This window comes from Siphateles boraxobius, unplaced genomic scaffold (assembly GCF_051911475.1).
Source record: "Siphateles boraxobius isolate OS27281-9 unplaced genomic scaffold, OSU_SipBor_1 20, whole genome shotgun sequence".
NCBI lineage: Eukaryota > Metazoa > Chordata > Actinopteri > Cypriniformes > Leuciscidae > Siphateles > Siphateles boraxobius.
Window position 1 is genome coordinate 11195888 of NW_027508811.1, and position 18756 is coordinate 11214643.

The window sequence follows — 18756 nt, forward strand, 5'->3', positions numbered from 1 at the left end:
TGTAGTTTATTTCAAAACCTTATGCTTAGTCTGTTGTTGTTTGGCTCTCTTGAAGTTTATTATATTGAACTAGATCAGGTCTAGGTGCCAATACAGACAGATTACACCATCTAGTTAATTACATAACCTCTGTTAGCAGGCTGACTCAACACCTTTGTTAAAAAATAATAATACAAAAAAAACTCACTAAAACATATTACATGCAATAATCGAAAAATTGGTTATTTATGGATACCTGATGTTGTTCACTGCCTCAACAAGTCAGATCAGACAGAACTACAAATATTTAGGTTAGACACACACACACACACACACACACACACACACACACACACACACACACACACACACACACACACACACACACACACACACACACACACACACACACACACACACACACACACACACACACACAAAAACAAAACATACCCCCTGCTATAAAGAGCTTGAACTCCAAAGAAGGTTAAGCAGGACCTGCAGATGTGTATGTCTGAACATTACAGGAAGCCTTGAGTTTCTTTTTGTGGCCTTTCAGAAATAGCATGCCTAATTTTGTCTTAGTTTAAGCACTTAACATAAACATAGCAATTATATGAGTCAAAATCTGATATGGGTTAATTAAATGTAACAAATCATGTAAAAATGTATCATCTTTTGGGAAGATTTAACAACATTTCATCAAACTTTGATAACTGCCTTAATATTTTAAACAACTGAGAAGATAAAATCAAACTACATTTTATAAAAATCACCAGTCAAGTTTATAATATGTATTACATCAGCATATAAGAGTAATATAAGAGCAAAAAAAATAAAATAATAATAATTAAAGCCGTTGTTCCATTATTACCCCTTAGCAGATTTTAAGATATATATATATATATATATATATATATATATATATAGAGAGAGAGAGAGAGAGAGAGAGAGAGAGAGAGAGAGAGAGAGAGAGAGAGAGAAAGAGAGAGAGAGAAAGAGAGAGAGAGAATATAGGCTATTCAAAATACATTTGAGCTCTCTCAGACTCCCAGTTTTGGAAATTCAACATGTAAATTCTTATGGAAAAGACACTAAATTCTCACTGCATTCCTACAATAATCAAATTTGAGGATATACCTTTAAACAACCTAGTCTTTGTGCCACATACTGACAGAAGCAGTGGTTAAATAAATCAACTTACCAGTTATATATAAGGAAAGTAAGAGTGAATTTTCTTTATCCTTCTTTTTGCATTGTGTATACTCGCTGATGGAGAAGTTCAAGGCCTTCTCTGGCTAAATAAAAAAAAAGTCTGAAATATTCTGTACATCACAGCTCAGCCCAACCAAGTCATGGAAGCAGCATTAATCAATTACAAACAGAATATGTTGTTTAATCCTAACATACAACTTCATGAATTTTAATTTACACAAATTAAAGCTACTAAGTGTGATCTTTCATTTTAGTAATATTAATAGAGTTGTACCTTCTAGCATTCAGTGTATTAAGTCCTGATCTCCCTCTGATGCCTTTAGTCCCAGTGCACACACTTTAATCCAGTTGATCACTACATGTTTCCTTTACCTTCTGTTGCCAAGCACCACATGTGACCCAGCCTCTGCTCCAGCATACTGCAGTATTGTACAACCATACAAAAATGCATTAAGCTACTGATAAACTACTCACGTCTAATAATCACTAAGAAGCGACGGATGTCTGTGGGTCTTTGAAACTTTTTGCAAATTGAACAACTATTCTTAGACTACAGCTAAGAGCTCAATTGGATTAGATGAGCAGTGACAGAAGAGGATGAAGGAGTCAGCAGGAACATTTTTTTGTCAACCTTTTAGGCCTATTTGAATATGTAGCATTTCCGTCCTTTATTCCTCCCTTACAATGAATTCACAGACGAATTCTGATTCTTTTTCACCACATCTCATGTCATGCATTTTGTTAAATAACATTCTGTAGTAAAAATTACATTTAAAACATTTTTGGAATAAAACGGCTTTTAATTTAAAAAAAGACTATTTTGTCTTGCTAACGCTAGCATGTGTATCCTAAATACACACAATTAAACATTTGCACACTTTTTGCTTACATTTGCATCTTGACTGGAACTTACAATAAAAATGCATATAAAAATAAGTGGTGTTTACCTGTCTTCCATTTCATCAAGCTCCTCTGCTTCTGTTGTCTCCTTGATAAACAAACTGACTAAATTTTGAAAAAACTTTATTAGGCAAACAAATGTGGACAGTCCCTTTTTTAGTGAAACAGATATATAAATTTTCACGCAATAAATAATTAAGAAATGTATGATTATTTCACTCAGTTTTTCTCTGTCACTCTTTAGCCTAGGCTACATTTTTTTTTAATCATCCTTAATATTTGATTGCAAACCAGTAAGTGCATTTCTCAAAACAATTCGTGCGAACCACACGATGGATTACTGCCAAAGCCTGTACCTTGCTCAAAATCCTTAGTTCATCTTTCAAAAGTAAGTATTTATGTCAATGAACATATCAGTGCCATCTCAGAATGACAAGTCCTTGAGTTGTTGTTCACACAAGTCAAAATGCTTAGTCGTGTTGTAAATATAACAGTGTACTGTCATTATATACAAATGTAAACATGGCTAAAATTTTTATGACAGCGATTGCACAAGACTGCACTTGTATAGCTGATATTTCAGCAGTACAAATTTACACATTACTCTATTGTGGTATAGTATAGCCTACAATAATGTAATAGGCCTATTATAGGATACGCACACGTATGTGTGTGTTTGTGTGTTACATTATGTCTCTATAAAGAATATTTACTGTATTGCAAAATGCAATATTACAGTAAGTGTATACTCTATTATAGTGTATAGTGAACATTGTCTGACATACCTGTCCTGCCTACAAATGTTTGAATAATTGAGGACACTGTTCTCCCAATATTCGACTGTACACCTTTCGACCCGTCTCAGCCATTGTAAGGTCATTCTTCCTGGCTGTTGACCCTGTTTGTTTCCTTGTTGTTTTTCCATTGTCAGAATGTGTAACACTGTTGTGCTCTCTCTATATATGATTGCCAGATAAAGCTTCATGAGATGCACCTCTGAGCTATTTTAGAGAATTGGTTGATCAATGGTATAGATCTACAGTAGCCTTTTACATTTCCCTTCGTTAGTAAAATTCAAAACTCACCTCCACAATTCATCAATTCAGGACACATTTACAAAAAAATAAAAGTCTAAGAGAAATGTATAGAAAATATGCTTGACAGTTTATGACAACTAATTCAAGCATTTTGCAATTAATTACTTATGCAAGGAACAAATTATGTTTAGAGGGGTAAGATTCAACAGGGAACCAGTAGCTATAATATATGTTGACATGACACCAGCAATTGATAATGTATTTTACTAGTGACAAGTGACTATGATGTTGAGGTTGAACAAATGGTTTTGAGTATTTCAGTCGTGGTGCATTTCTCAGATCACAAATATATTTACAATGGATCATCAAATATTAACTATTAAAGTTTCTATCTGGGAAATAGATCATATAGACTAATTAGATCAATATTTCCTTAAAACAATGCACAACAAAATTTAGATCATTATTATTATTTAGTAACTGTGGATGGATTCGAATTAGATACTAGGCTATGTATTCAGACTTTGCCTGAAGATTAAGAAAGAAAGAAAGAAAGAAAGAAAGAAAGAAAGAAAGAAAGAAAGAAAGAAAGAAAGAAAGAAAGAAAATGTAGGCCTATCTATGAATAGACCTGCGTGACGGCACGGAAGCGCGTGGGGGTTTGGTGACGTAGAGCGCATGTCGTCCGCAGTGCACGCGAGGCCTGCTGCCAGTGGAAGAAAGCGCTTTCAATACGGTGAGGTCATGTTATCGAAACCAGCAGCCGAATAAGCGCTATTAATAATCAATAGAGACTTCACCACGTCATTTCTGAAGAGCCCGAATATTTAATCTCATTTAGGATACAGGAAGTGTTTATATTTCAATCGTAGCAGGTAAGTGAGCGTTTTAAGGTGGTTTTAATACTACGTGGTATTGTTTCGCAGTGGGGGAGGGTGTCTGCACACATCACAGCTGATTTTTCTTCCTTTGAAAATGTAATACGACAATGTCGCTGTTTTGAATGATGAGGCTTTTAAACGTAGCGACTAATAAATGAGCCTAGTTACATGAGATCTCTTACAATGCTATTTGTCAAGCTGCTTGCTTTGACACCCACCCAGTGTAACCATACTAACGTTATACCTTGTGTGTATTCTAGATATAATTTAATCAATAACGTAACATTTGAATGTAGATTGAATTACATAACTTATGGTTTAGCATTTGTACTGATCACTGTCCAAGTTAAATATATATAGATTATTTTATACATAACTTACAGGCCTGTACTGTCAATACTAACTTACATGTATCCTGAATTATAAACATTTAAACGATTTTAACATTTTAAATGAATTGGCAACAGGGTGATTAATTCAAGCTTGACAGAATTTCCCCTTTATATCTGTGTGTTTTATGGGTAAAATTGTCATTATTATTAATGAAACAAAAAATGACCCCTAAAGTTTGGTGGCAGGACCACATGATTGAAGTTTGTAAGCTATCTTAATCAGAATTTGTCATATTTGATATCTCTATAAAAGGGTTTATTTTAGTAGCCAATGGTCACTTGTGATTTTTTTTTCTACTTTTCACCATGAAAGCTGTCCAGAATATTTTATTTCTAATAAATTAATTTGATATCACATTAGAGCTGAAGGAATTCCATGAATTTAATGGCCGTTTCTATTCCTTTCTATCGATAATTTCTATTGTGGTACATAATAATACTTGTGGTTTGAAATTATTCTCTTTGTGAATGTTGTGTTTTGCCTGGAAGTCTAATCCTTTATTATGATCTGATTTAAATGAGAAATTATGTTAATTGGTTAACTGGTTTGTTTGGGTGCATGTCAGATTCTACAATGTTACCATTTGTTAATATTCAGTCATAAGCACCAATTTATTTTTTAAATGTACAATTAAAGATGGGCCTGTAATATATTAAAATGATATTTTTTCATTCTTTCTTTCACTTGCTTGATTATACAAGGTTACAACCACAGACTCCTGATCTAGGGTTTTCCAGAATCAAATCTTGGCAAAAGTCTCTCTGTTGCTATGGATCCAAATGCATTTTTTCATGCTTTTTTTGTTGTTTTGTTCAGACAGACTTATTCAGTGCTACTTCCTCTCATCATAGTGAACTGTGTCACTTTTAATGTACTGTGACATGTCAGACAAAAAACATCCCTGATATTATGCCATTTGCGGAAAAAACAAAAAAGATTTTCTGTGGATCTGGGTCATTCTGTTAGTCCTGCTATTTAAACTCAGGTTAAGAGCTATTAGGAGACTGCCCTACTCTTTGGTGCCGTGCGAGTCCCCTTTTTATGTGAGTGTGTATATTTCTAACAGCTGTATGCTCTAGTTATTTTCTTTTTGATGGCAGAGAGATAAAGCCCAGAGCCAAAAAGAGGCTCGAGACTACTCTTTGCTGTCCTATCAGTTTATTCTACTATACCAGGACAAACGATAGTGCAGAAAAATAATGTTACGATGCTAGGGATATCACAACAATTGCAATCTATAGTGCATTTTGCTTTGTTTTTGTGGTCTAGGTTTGTAAAAGTCTGCCTCATTCGGATGCTAGGACATCGACTTCATCATGAATAAAAATAAGCGAGAAAAAGAGTTCTACAGCGTAGATGTGGGTGATTCGACATTCACAGTGTTGAAGCGCTATCAGAATCTAAGACCCATTGGCTCGGGTGCTCAGGGAATAGTCTGGTACGTTCTAGAGCTCAAATTCCACCTCAAATCAAGGATGTTACACAGTCGTCACATCTTTTCATCTGTTTTATGCATGCTTTTCTCTTTTAGCTCAGCGTATGACCACAACCTTGAGCGAAACGTGGCTATAAAGAAACTCAGCCGGCCTTTTCAGAATCAGACTCATGCTAAACGCGCATACAGAGAGCTGGTGCTCATGAAGTGTGTCAACCATAAAAATGTAAGTCATCATGACTCCAAAATGGGTGCATGTTGCATGCAAAGAGAAACGTTTATCCAGCATCCAAGCAGGGCTAATAGATATGCTTGTCTTTTTCGTTCCCAGATAATAGGGCTCTTAAATGTTTTTACACCCCAAAAAACATTAGAAGAATTCCAAGATGTGTGAGTATACATTGTGCATTCATACAGTTAAAAACGCCAGACCCCAGCTGATACCCCGCTAATGCTCTCTCTCATCCGCACACACACCCTCCCCTTCTTCTCTGCTCTCTCCTACCCCCCCATCACACCCTGTTTTTTGTCCCTCCCCTTCCCGCCCCTTCCCCAACGACAGTTACCTAGTAATGGAGCTGATGGATGCCAACCTCTGCCAAGTCATTCAGATGGAGCTGGACCACGAGCGGCTGTCCTATCTTCTGTACCAGACGCTGTGTGGAATAAAACACCTCCACTCCGCAGGGATCATCCACAGGGTCGGTGCTCTTTAGCCTAAAGCCTGTCCGCCTAAACAAAAAGACTGCCGTACGCAGCCAAGGTTGCAGTGACAGCGAAAAGCTTAATAATCAGTTAAGGTGAGGGAGGGGGAGGGGTTTCATCCCCTGGGCTGATTACAAAAAGCCAGACCTCTGCCTGCCTGACTGCCTGACTGCAGCTGCTGCTGTGGACTGCATTGCGCTGTTGAGGCAGGGACGTGTTGAGAGGCGACAGGAGGGAAGCGATCAAGGGATCCTCAGTAAACATCGCTGTCCTGTAGTCCTGTTTCACCTTGACTTTACCTCTGGCTTATACGGCGTTAGTGCTTTTGCACAGATATGACCGGAGACGTTTATATTGATGTGTTACAATAAATCTTGTCTCACTGCACAAGGTCATGTCTTATAAACAGCGACCTTTGAACATTAAAGATGCTGATTTCATTTGCAACCGTGGATAATCAAACATTAAATGAATAAAAATGGTTTCACTCTGATACCCCTTTTCCACCAAGGCAGAGCTGGTGCTGGTTCGGAGCCAGAGCCTAGTTTCAATTCGGTTCTTTGGTTTTCCACACGCAAAGCACCAGCTCCGAACCAGGAAAAGTGGTTCTTAAGTAGCACCAAATCATTGCTGGTCTAGAACAGAGCCAAGTAAGAACCACTTGCGTCAGGGGCTGGGGGCGGGGTTACCGTGACCAACAAGAGGAATAGAAACTTGTGACCGCCATTTTTAAATAGCAGCTAGTCGAGCTAATAGCAGCTCGATTATAAATATCCGTCTATGTAAGTTACGGCGAGCTGCACAAACGCGTTGGACTCCGATGTATTTTGTAAACCCATGAGCATCCATAGTATTGCAACGTCCGTTATTGTTGATGGCTTGTTCGAGATGCATCGGAGCGGCGCGGACCGATCGGAGCTGCGGGAGTGTTTGGAGAACATACGACTCCTTGTGCTTTTAGATCGCTATCGCAGTGCTTTGATGTCATGCGGAGATCGATCTGCGAGAAGCCGATGCATCTCGAACAAGCCTGGCGTACTGTTTGGCGCTACCGCACTAGCGTTGCTGGGCAACATGAGACGTATACAGTGACGTAAGATCTGGCTCTGTTGTGGCTCTCTAGCCGGTGGAAAGGCAAATCGGTTCTTATTAAGCTCGTCAGTCGAACCCACTCTGAACCAGCTTTGGCTCTGGCTCTGAACCAGCACCCGGTTCTTGTTGGTGGAAAAGGGGTATGACAGATCGATTAGGTGACGAGAAAACGAAGGAACATTGAAGGAAGTCTTTTTTTCAAGGTTAATGGAAAGATTTGTTTGTTTAAAATGGAGTACAGAACATTATTTTTAATTCACTTTAGCCCCTGGAAATATATGTGTATTGCTGGTTGAGTTTCAGTTAGACAGGACCAAGTGAAAGCTAAAAAACTCAATACTGTATTTGATATATAAAATCCTTTCCAAAGCGCGCACAGTTTATAACCACTTTTGGCAGTTTATTTACAATTAGGCCTATTCTTTGATTTTTGGAAAATTTACTTTTTTTTAAACATTTATATTCACCCATTAATTTTAACTGAATGTTAAATGCCGCTGTCACTGGTCCAAACGTCTGCTTCTGTTTTTTGTATATTACAATATATTATCAGCATAACATTTTGAGTGGAAATTAGAATTGAAACATATTGACTGTTTCAAATAAATGGTACTTCTAAACTTTCTATTCAACAAAGAATCCTGAATTTTTTTTTATCACAATTTCCAGAAAAATATTAAGCAGAACAACTGTTTTCAACATCAATAGTAATAATAAGAAATGTTTCTTGAGCACCAAATCAGCATATTAGAATGATTTCTGAAGGATCATGTGACATTGAAGACTGGAGTAATGATGCTGAAAATTCAGCTTTGCCATCACAGAAATAAATTACATTTTGAAATATATTAAAATAGAAAACAGTTATTACAAATTGCCATAATATTTTACAATATTGTTTATACTGTATTTTTTTATTTAAAAAAATGCAGCATTGGTGAGCATAAGAGATATATTTCAAAAAATCTTACCAATCCCAAAAACTTTTATTATTATTTTAATTTTTCAAAATCCTAAATCTTTGTGTTGTATTTTTTCTACTTTGTTGTTGATTTTCTATGTCGTCTCAGACTTTTGGACCTCATTATGCTTTATATATTTTAAAGCAAACAAATGCTATACATGAGAATGCAAATAAACACCGTATTGACTAATATTCTGTCCTGTTACTCTTTAGGATCTAAAACCCAGCAACATCGTGGTAAAGTCAGACTGTACTCTGAAGATCCTGGATTTCGGTCTGGCCAGGACAGCAGCTACGGGTCTGCTGATGACACCATATGTGGTGACGCGTTACTACAGAGCCCCTGAAGTCATCCTTGGAATGGGATATCAAGCCAATGGTCAGTGCTGCTGACAAGCTACAGAATGCCTAGTTGGCACATCCTATGCATGCTTAACTACCAATATCATCCTCGTGTTGCAGGTTTCAATTCACGCTTTTATAGGCCTCTCTGATGCTTTCCTTGCACTAATAGCTTTGTGGTTTCAGCACCAAAATGTGTTACAAGGCATTCAATTTGTTGGGAATTCATTCTTTTTTGTTCTGTCTTTGATAAAATGTGAAGCTTGTTTAGTGTGTGATGAGTAGACAATGGCTTGGTGTGCTCATTCATGTCTTACCCAAACTCTAATGAATAAAACAAGCTCTTATGCAACAGTACAAAAATACTAACACCCCCTGACTTCCTGCTTAACCGTTTTCTCTCTTTCCCTCTGCTGCACGCGCTTAGTGGACATTTGGTCTGTGGGCTGTATTTTGGCAGAAATGGTCCGTCACAAAATCCTTTTTCCTGGGAGGGATTGTATCCTTGAGTCACAAATTACAAAAATGCATAAATGACGCTTAGATTGTCTGTTGTCATTTTGAGAATCTGTATTATTCTCACAAAGAAGAGTCATGCGGTATATATTGAGCTAGATATACTGTATAGTCCCCCACTAATTTGGCATAAATGTGTAAGAAGGTTCTATATTATGTTCTTTGTTATGCATGCTGTGTTCATCAAATTTGGGTTGGTTATAGCTCTTTCTTTTGCATTTCATTCAAATATTTGTTTCAATGAAGTCCGGTTTTGACTTTACAGTTGGCTTACTGGCTAATTTTGGCTTTACCTTTAGTGAACACCACTCTATTGAAGGATTAGTTTGGTGTTTTAGATTGCCACCTGCTTTTTCATTTACTGGTTGTCTCTTATTGGTAGGTGTTTTAGTGTCATGGTAAATTTAAAAAGAAACATTCAGGCATTCTAGCTGTTGTGTTCTGCACTTGTGATAAAGGTCTGACATTGTTTTGGTTTCATTATAGAAATTACTCCTGAACACTGGGGTCAGTTGCATTTATGAGCTTATTAGATTTGAAGGATTTGCACACTATGGTGTTCACTACTGTTCACAAGCTTGGGGTCAGTAAGCTTCTTTTTTTAAGAAGAAGAAGAAGAAGAAGAAGTGGGTACTTCTATTTAGAAAAAGATTCTTTAAATTGATCAAAAGTGACATTTAAAAACGTTTTATAATGTTACAAAAGATTTTCGATCAAATTTTCTATTCATCAAAAAATCCTGAAAAATGCATCAGTTTCCACAAAAATATGAAGCAGCACAACTGTTTTCAAACACTGGCAGTAATGTTTTTTTCACCACTAAATCCGCATATTAGAATGATTTCTGAAGGATCATGTGATTCTGAATACTGGAGTTATGACTGCTGAAAATTCAACTTGTCATCACAGGAATAAATAATATTTGAAAGTATTTTTATATTAAAATCAAAAAATGTTATTTGAAATTGTAATAATATTTAACAATATTACTGATTTTGCTGTATTTTTTAATAAAATAAATGCAGCTTCGGTGAGCATTAAAAGAAAAATATTTAAAAAATCGTACAGACTCCAAACTTTTAAATGGTAGTGAGTTTTGATATTGTTTGAGAACACATTATAGTGTCATACCAAAAAGCCTACGTCAGGATTTTGGTGTGTTCTCTTAAAATAATATTCTGTAATATGTGTATGGTCATATTAAGTCTAAATCTATTATATCATAATCAGCTGATGAGTCACAATATGAATGAAAATGGTCAGGCCTGTGATGCTTTATAAGGCTTGTTTCCAGTTTATTTATAGTTTTGCGATGATCATTCTGTGTTACGTCTGTGCTTCATCCTCACTGACTTTCCCTGCTAGACATGACAGTTCCTGCATGACGCACATCACTTTTCTTGACATCTGATTTCATTTTATTTGTCTTTTTTTAGCTCTGTGTTGCATGCTAATTTCACTTTCATTTCATTTTTCAGTGGATGTGTGGTCTGTTGGCTGTATCATGGCTGAAATGGTCAGAGGTAGTGTGTTGTTTCCGGGTTCAGATCGTATCCTTACATGTTTATCGTGTGTCATCCATTCCATGGTCATCCCTTCTCCCTGTTACACACAATACATTGTTTTTCCATGGTACACTATGGCTTTTAGAACTAAATATTTTAGCATAAGTCTTCAAAATGAATTGGTGCAAAGTAAAAGATTTGTGGGAAGCCTGCAAGAAGATCGTTTTAGATATTGTAGGACTATTTATTTTTTTCTTAACCTTCTAATGCCTGAAGATATTGATCAGTGGAACAAAGTCATCGAGCAGCTGGGAACACCATCCCAGGAGTTCCTGATGAAACTCAACCAGTCTGTGCGGACCTATGTGGAGAACAGGCCACGGTACACCGGATACAGCTTTGAGAAGCTGTTTCCCGACGTCCTGTTCCCTGCTGATTCAGAACACAACAAACTGAAAGGTACATCTGCCTAAAAGTTTAAATGGGTGACATTTTTCTGTAGCATTTTTTTCATTATTTGGCAGCTGTGCTATTGCTGTTTGCAAATGGGAATGTCAAAATGTTGGTATTGTGCTAGTGTAGTATGTGAATGGCTCGGAAATTAAATATTGAATCCATCACTCAATTGATATATTTGCAGAACAAACACAACCTATTTTGCAATTCTAATAATTTCCAGTGTATTCACAGTAAAGTGGCCTGAATAATCATCTGTGTTTTTGTGATGACATGTTAAGCCACTTGAGAACCTCAGAAACGCCATTAACTCTTTCTCTTTGTACTGGATGTGATTTGTTATGCAGCGAGCCAGGCACGGGACCTGCTGTCTAAAATGCTGGTAATAGATGCATCTAAACGAATTTCTGTGGATGAAGCTCTTCAGCACCCCTACATTAATGTGTGGTACGACCCAGCTGAAGTGGAAGCGGTGAGCTTATGCGCATTCACACACACCAAGTACCAATCCATTGCTGTTAAGTACACATGCAAACTTATTGTGATTTCAAGTCCTTGCACTTTTGAATAATCTACATAATTAGTGTTGATACCCCCCCCCCCCCCCCCCCCCCCCCAAATAGTCAAACAAAGGGTTGTAATTTTGAAATCCCTTTACCAAAACTATTGATGTCTAAATAATTTACCATTTTCTGTTTGTTTGTTTTTGTGTAATTTTGTAAAGCTATACATTTACAAAAGCTATTTTAAAAAGAAATTACAACTATGCCAGAATAAATGGGTGTCTAATTTGGGGACCAAATGTAGGTTTGTTGTTATTGTTTGGAAATGTTACAGATACTTGATGTGTTTTTAAAAAATTAGATGTTTCTAATCGGCTAATAGTTGTTTAACAATCGGCCAAAAAAATCCTATCGGTGCAAATAGCAATATTGTTTTAATATTTGTTTAATAAGAGTTATAAATTTAAAATAATATTTATTTATGGCAAAGCTGTAGTTTCTGCAATAATCATTACTCCAGTCTTGAGTTTCACATGATCTTTCAGAAATCATTCTAATATTTTGATTTCGTGCTCAAGAAACTCTTATTATTATTATTAGTATTTTTATTATTATTATTATCATCATCATCAATGTTGAAAACAGTTGTGCTGCTTAATATTGTTGTGGAAACCATTTTACATTTTTTCAGGATTTTCTGATGAACATAAAGTTCAAAAGAGCAGTGTTTATTTGAAAAATAAATCTTTTGTAACATTATAAATGTCTTTACTATCACTTTTGATCAATTTACTATGTTCTTACAAATTAGAAGTATTAATTTCTTTCAAAAACAAAAAATCTCACTTATGAACTTATGAAAGGTAGTGTATCTAATGGTTCTCACAACAAAAACTATTTTTTTAACACATGAATTGTTTATCTCACCAGTATAATTATGTATGCTTATGTTTCTTTTTTCAGCCACCTCCTCTGATCATAGACAAACAGCTCGATGAGAGGGAACACACAGTGGATGAGTGGAAAGGTGGTTTGTTTTTCTAACTTTAAAGTTCACTGAGTGAAATCCGATGCAAACGAAAGTGCCAGAGGTTTAGAACAAACATAATTTGCCTACTGCACACGCGGTCGAAATCTTGTCTGCAGCGGTCACCTGATTGAATAGTGTTAATAAGCTCCTCTGCGTGTTTAAATGTCTGAGGGCAGTTTCTTAAATTAGAAAGATTGATATTTCTTTCAACTCATGGAGAGGAGCATGTGCTGTTAAACCTTGCCAGTTTCCATGACTTCGTTCATCTATCCAGATTTGGGGAGTAACAAAAAAATGTTTTTTCAGTTGGATTGTTTCTTTTAGCTACTTGACAGTAGCTCAGGTCTTTTCAAGACAGCGCAACTATTACCGTACACATTTTCAAAGAGAAAATAGATTTTCCTGCGAAGCTATGTAGCGTGATGGCAAAAAAATATCTCAAGTTCCTAAAAGTGTTGCGAAGTCTCATGTAGTTTAGTGAATCAGTTCATTTGGAGGTTTATACGATTCAACAGTCATTATTATACGATACAATAAATGAATCATCAGTCAAACAAACAATTCACTTTTATTTCAATCCCTGCTCTTTTCCCTTCCAAGTATGTAATTGAATGCCACTGTTCATCACCATGTTTTCAAGTTAATTGGTTAGTATTATTTTCTAGTTTTATTAATGTATCTGTTTAAGTGAATTTAACTCAACTGAAATCCTTATGGTTTTTATGCTTGAGAAACTTATTTATAAAGTTCCATTCCCTTAATTGACTTCACTGAAGTTGGATAAAAAGTGTGTACTAAGTACTTCAAAAAGAGTAGCCTCACTTTTTTGTTTATTCTTTCTAATTGTTCTTTCTTTGTTTTTCTTCATCAGAGCTGATCTATAAAGAAGTTATGGATTGGGAAGAACGGGTGAAGAATGGTGTTATACGAGGTCAGCCCTCCCCTCTAGGTTAGTTAGATGAGTTTCTATTCGTCTAATGCAGAACCACACTTGCTTATGTTGATCTCAGAGCTTAATGTTAAGAATTATTTCTAATGGCCTGGTCAAGCATGTGGTTTAAATTTTCACTGGCCCCACCACAAAGTTTTTATAAATGAAAAAAATTGTTATTGTTTACAATGATTTTGACCCATGACACCAAAATGTTAGATACCAGTAAAATCTCGCAATTCTCGATTCCAATTTCTAGCCTAACTAATCTATATCACAATCAACTATCCCAAACATCTTTCACGCTGACCTTAGGCGATCAGGCAGTCCTTATTGTCGGGCCCTGCATCTGCCCTGATCTGCATATCATCACAAATTACACCGTACAAAAAATAGTTGTTTCAACTTAAAATTGAGGCAGCACGAACACTTACTTTTAAGTTTAATCAACTCAAATATCCAAGTTGTATCAAGTACAACTTCACATTTCAAGTTTAAGTTAAAACAACTATTATTATTTTTTACTGTGTACGTGCAGGTAATCTAACTGACTGTTATGTTTCACATAGCACAGGTGCAGCAGTGATCAACGGCTCACCCCAGCCCTCCTCCTCCTCCTCTATTAATGACGTCTCCTCCATGTCCACAGAGCCCACCGTGGCCTCGGACACGGACAGCAGCCTGGAGGCCTCTGCGGGACCCCTGAGCTGCTGCAGATGACTATCACCTTCCCCTGGAGATTCTCTGTGTGTGGCATGGTATCAGATTTAGGCCAGTCTAATACATTATTTTGGGTCGGTATGGCTTTTTGAGTTCTGCTGTAGATGCTGTAAATGACTATACAATTTTATCTTTTTAGCGACAACCCTAACAGGTTTAGCCAATGATAGTGAACTCCTTAACAAAACTCTTCTTTTATAAGCTACATTTAGAGTATTTTGTCATGTTGTCGTAGAGTGATTTTGGAAGGTAATCTGTAAAGATTGAATTGAGAATATATTTTCTCAAATTCATTTATTTTGAGTCTTTTTTTTCCCTGGTCAATGTATAATTTTCTTAGTCACCTGGGATATGAAAATCTTTAGATTGTCAATATTAGTATTTTAAAATGGACATAACAATGTTGCACAAATTGATATCAACATAGTTATTTAAGTACATTTTGACAGCTTGCCTGAGGTGGCTTTCTGGGTCATGTTTTCCATCTTTGTGCACAGCACATTTTATTTAAATTTTGTACAGTTTCGTTTAGATATAATAACTCACAACATCGAAAAAATATTTTTATATGTACATTGAGTTATTTTGTCAGGCTGATCTGTTTTTCATGAATACTTTTGCTGCTGGTCAATTTTCTGGTAGACTGTGATATGTGTCGTGCTTGTCCATATATCTCTGGTGTTCTTGTTCTAGTCCTAGTTACCTGGGATTTCAGCACCTTTTTATTTTTTAATTATTTAAATTCATTTTACCCCTTCAAAATCTGCATATAGAACAACCATTGCACTTCAATACCATCCTGGTCAGAATTATTGGCCGCCTTTGTAAATATGAACCAAGAATTCTGTGAAAATAAATCAGCATTGTTGATCCTTTCGACCTTTTATTCAGAAAATTGACAAAAATCGAACCTTTCATTGAAGTAAAACAATTGAAAATGTGGTGAAAATCTCATGAAATAAGTGTTTTTCTCTAATAAACACTGGCCACAATTAATGGCACCTTTCTATTCCATACCTTTTGCAACCCCCTTTTGCCAAGATAACAGCTCTAGAGTCTTCCCCTATAATGGAGAACACCTGACAAGAGATCACAGACCACTCCTCCTTACAGAATCTCTCCAGATCCTTCAGATTCACAGCTCCATGTTGGTGCTTCTTCTCTTCAGTTCAGCCCACTCATTTTCTATAGAGTTCAGGTCAGGGGACTGGGATGATCATGGCAGAAGCTTAATTTTGTGCTCAGTGACACATTTTTGTGTTGATTTTGACGTTTGTTTTGGAGCGTTGTCCTGATGGAAGATCCAACCACGGCTCATTATAAGATTTCTAGCAGAGGCCATCAGGTTTTGATTTGTTATCTGTTGGTATTTGGTAGAATCCATGATACCATGTATCTGAACAAGATGTCCAGGACCTCCAGCAAAAAAATATGCCCACAATTTCAAAGATCCAGCAGTATATTTAACCGTGGGCATGGGGTACTTTTTATCCCTTCTTGCACCAAACCCATCTGGTGGGTTTTCTGCCATAAAGTACTATTTTTAGTTTCATCTGACCATAGAAGCCTGTCCCAGCAGTGTCTGACAACAATATGCTGACCCCTAGACTCAACTATGTTCTGCAATTCTCCAGCTGTGATTCTTCTTGTGAATATATATTACTCATAAGAATTTCTAAGGGTACCGATAATTGTGGCCAATGTGTGTTAAAGAAAAATATTTATTTCATTAATGTGATTTTTTCCCTCCACATTTATTAGTTTTGCTTAATTGAAAGGTTAGATTTTTGTGATTTTTTTTTTTTTTTTTTACTTTTTTTTTAATGAAAGATCAAAAGGATAAACAATGCAGATTTTTTTTACAGCCATCTTTGATCATATTTACCGAGGGTGCCAATAATTCTGACCACGACTGTAGCTGGTATTATATCAATATTAGATTTTGCAGTTTTTCTCTAATATTTATCCAGCCCTTAAAAAGGTTTGTTTTGTGACTTTTTATTTGGTAGAGCAAATGTTTTCCAATTATTTTATTTTATTATTTTGGAAGACCTACAAAAACATCTATACTAGTTCATTTCTAGCATATTCCATTAGAGTTATTGAGTTACTTATTTTTGTACAACAGTGAAATGAAGCAAATTTGGAAATAATGTTTTTATTATTAGTTTTTTTATTTCCCCCGTCAGGTCGGATGGTCTGTAATGGCACATTATGTGCTGTAAATGAACGGGACATACTGAATTGACCTACTGTACGTATATGAATTGTAACTCGTGACATTGAATACTGTGGAGTGCCATGTATTATTTGATAAGATTAAGATATATCAGGGAAGTGGATTTCTTTTACATTTGCTTTTGAAAATGAACGTGAGAGAGATCGTTGAAAAGTTTTGGAGTGAAAAGTGGGAATCTGATTTTTGTTGACCTGGGGTTTTGCCCATTGGATTTATTTACCTGTGCACAGGGTAAAAAATATTTTGCTATTACTTTATATTATGTTTTTTATTTTAAGTGCTCTTAATAGTGGCAATGATATTAAGCCCTACATACTAGCCTGGGAAGCCTGAACCTACTGTAACTGCAAAAAGCAAAAGCCTCTCAACATGTGATGTTTTAGGCATGAAAACACAAGAGCCGTTTGAAGGTCGAGTCTGAACTACCTCACACTGACACCATACAGCTCACATTTTACAAGTATTACTGTAAACTTCATTTCATTTTATTTATTTATTCAGAAGAATGTGAGTGTACAAGTGTCTGTAGTTTGTAAGTGTGAATCTGTGCGAATGTATTGTATATATGTTGTATACAATTCAACGAGTGTGTGTCCTTGTTTCCTCTAGACTTTTTTGTTTGTTTTATTCAGCTTATGTGCAGTAACTCAAAGCTGAACAACGAACCATCTTATTTCAGACTCTATTTATTTCAGAAGATGTTTAGAAGGTTTCTGTCCATATTTTGCTGTTTTGAGAAAAAGAAAAGAGAATGATTAAAATGGAGAGGAAAATTTTCTCATCCCTAGTCTCAACAGTAGGCGGTATCTTGCATGACCTGCTTAGCATTTGATTTTAAGTCCAGAACACTGTACAAGAACCATAAGATCATGGTGCTGGGTTTATTAGACTTCACAAACTGATGCCGTTGTTTTATATTAGGGTTAGCAGATTACCACCTCATTTGAATGCACTGAACCTCAACTGTTAACATCATAACTGGAAAAATGGAAATAAACCATTGAAAATGGGTTTGCTTGCGTCTTTTTTGTTCTCATTGATGTCTAAGAAGTTATACTTGAATAGTATCTTTTTCAAAGTGAATTGCTTTCTACATATTTTACCAAACCCTTTAAAGGGTTAGTTCACCCAAAAAGGAAAATTTGGTCATTTATGTTGACTTTTGTTGACATGTTGACAGCCGACTTTTGTTCATCTTCAAAACACAAATGGAAGATATTTTTAAAAGAGTCCTGAGAGATTTCTGTCCCTCTACTGAAAGTTCATTCCACCATTTCAAAAGGTTCATAGAGAGACATTGTAAAGGAGATCCATATGATTCAAGTGCTTTAATCCATTGCTTCTGAAGAGATTGCTATCGCTTTGATGAACAGATTTGTTTAGGCTTTTATTCTCATATATAAACATTATTCAACACACATACATATGATATAGCAGATCAAATATGGTAGGTTAAACTTTTTTAAAAAAATTGATGGAATGGACTTTCATTGGAGGGGCAGACATCTTATTAATTCTTATTAATCTTAGGGTTGCATAAAATGATTAATTGATTGACTAATTTATTACAGAATTTACATTTTTGAATGAATTATCCCCTTTGAAGGGATGAAATTCTGTCATCATTTACTTACCCTCAAGTTGTTCCAAACCTGAATTAATTTATTTCTTCTGCTGAAAAGAAGGTCGGAAACCAAACACTTGATAGACCCCATTGACTGCTATTTTTTTCCATACTATGGAGGTCAATGGGTTCCATCAACTGTTTGGTGTCCGACCTTCTTTAAAATATTTTCTTTTTGTTTCTGCAGAAGACAGAAACTAATACAGGTTTGGAACAACTTGAGGGTGACAAACTATCCCTTCAAGTTGTCCTTGATGGTCTGAATTCTTGAAAGCATTTGATAGAAAAC

General features: G+C 35.9%; 2 protein-coding genes across 21 annotated transcripts in view; one reads left to right on the forward strand and one right to left on the reverse strand.

Moving 5' to 3' along the window:
* ptpn20 (protein tyrosine phosphatase non-receptor type 20) overlaps positions 1 to 1590 on the reverse strand; it is a 40782-nt gene extending 39192 nt beyond the window's left edge. For 3 of the 4 annotated variants that reach the window (XM_077236732.1, XM_077236735.1, XM_077236734.1), the window contains exon 1: positions 1469 to 1590. The gene's annotated coding sequence lies outside the window, so the exon portion shown is untranslated. Of the gene's footprint in view, positions 1 to 1183; positions 1259 to 1468 lie in introns of those variants that run through there. The other variant, XM_077236733.1, reaches the window with a different exon arrangement.
* Positions 1591 to 3794: 2204 nt separating this feature from the next.
* On the forward strand, positions 3795 to 17854 carry mapk8a (mitogen-activated protein kinase 8a). 17 transcript variants are annotated; one of them, XM_077236769.1, is made up of 13 exons: positions 3798 to 4006; positions 5675 to 5843; positions 5937 to 6066; positions 6172 to 6230; positions 6403 to 6541; positions 8815 to 8980; positions 10938 to 11009; positions 11241 to 11423; positions 11768 to 11892; positions 12887 to 12950; positions 13825 to 13902; positions 14459 to 14630; positions 16794 to 16929. In XM_077236769.1, the coding sequence occupies exons 2-12, from the start codon at positions 5722 to 5724 to the stop codon at positions 14602 to 14604; spliced, it is 1284 nt and encodes a 427-aa protein (XP_077092884.1). In that variant the 5' UTR covers positions 3798 to 4006; positions 5675 to 5721; the 3' UTR covers positions 14605 to 14630; positions 16794 to 16929. The 17 variants fall into 17 exon arrangements, with proteins under 17 accessions (XP_077092892.1, XP_077092882.1, XP_077092884.1 ...); XM_077236768.1 differs by having other exon boundaries at positions 14459 to 14642; positions 16794 to 16906; XM_077236777.1 differs by having other exon boundaries at positions 3795 to 3867; positions 14454 to 17854.
* The last annotated feature ends 902 nt before the right edge of the window (positions 17855 to 18756 follow it).

Excerpts from the sequence above, each read along its gene's own strand:
- mapk8a (XM_077236767.1), top strand. The coding sequence starts at position 5,722 with ATGAATAAAAATAAGCGAGAAAAAGAGTTCTACAGCGTAGATGTGGGT. Across the intron at positions 6,231-6,402 it reads TTAGAAGAATTCCAAGATGT|TTACCTAGTAATGGAGCTGA; the intron begins GTGAGTATACAT and ends CCCCAACGACAG. Across the intron at positions 11,893-12,886 it reads ACCCAGCTGAAGTGGAAGCG|CCACCTCCTCTGATCATAGA; the intron begins GTGAGCTTATGC and ends TTCTTTTTTCAG.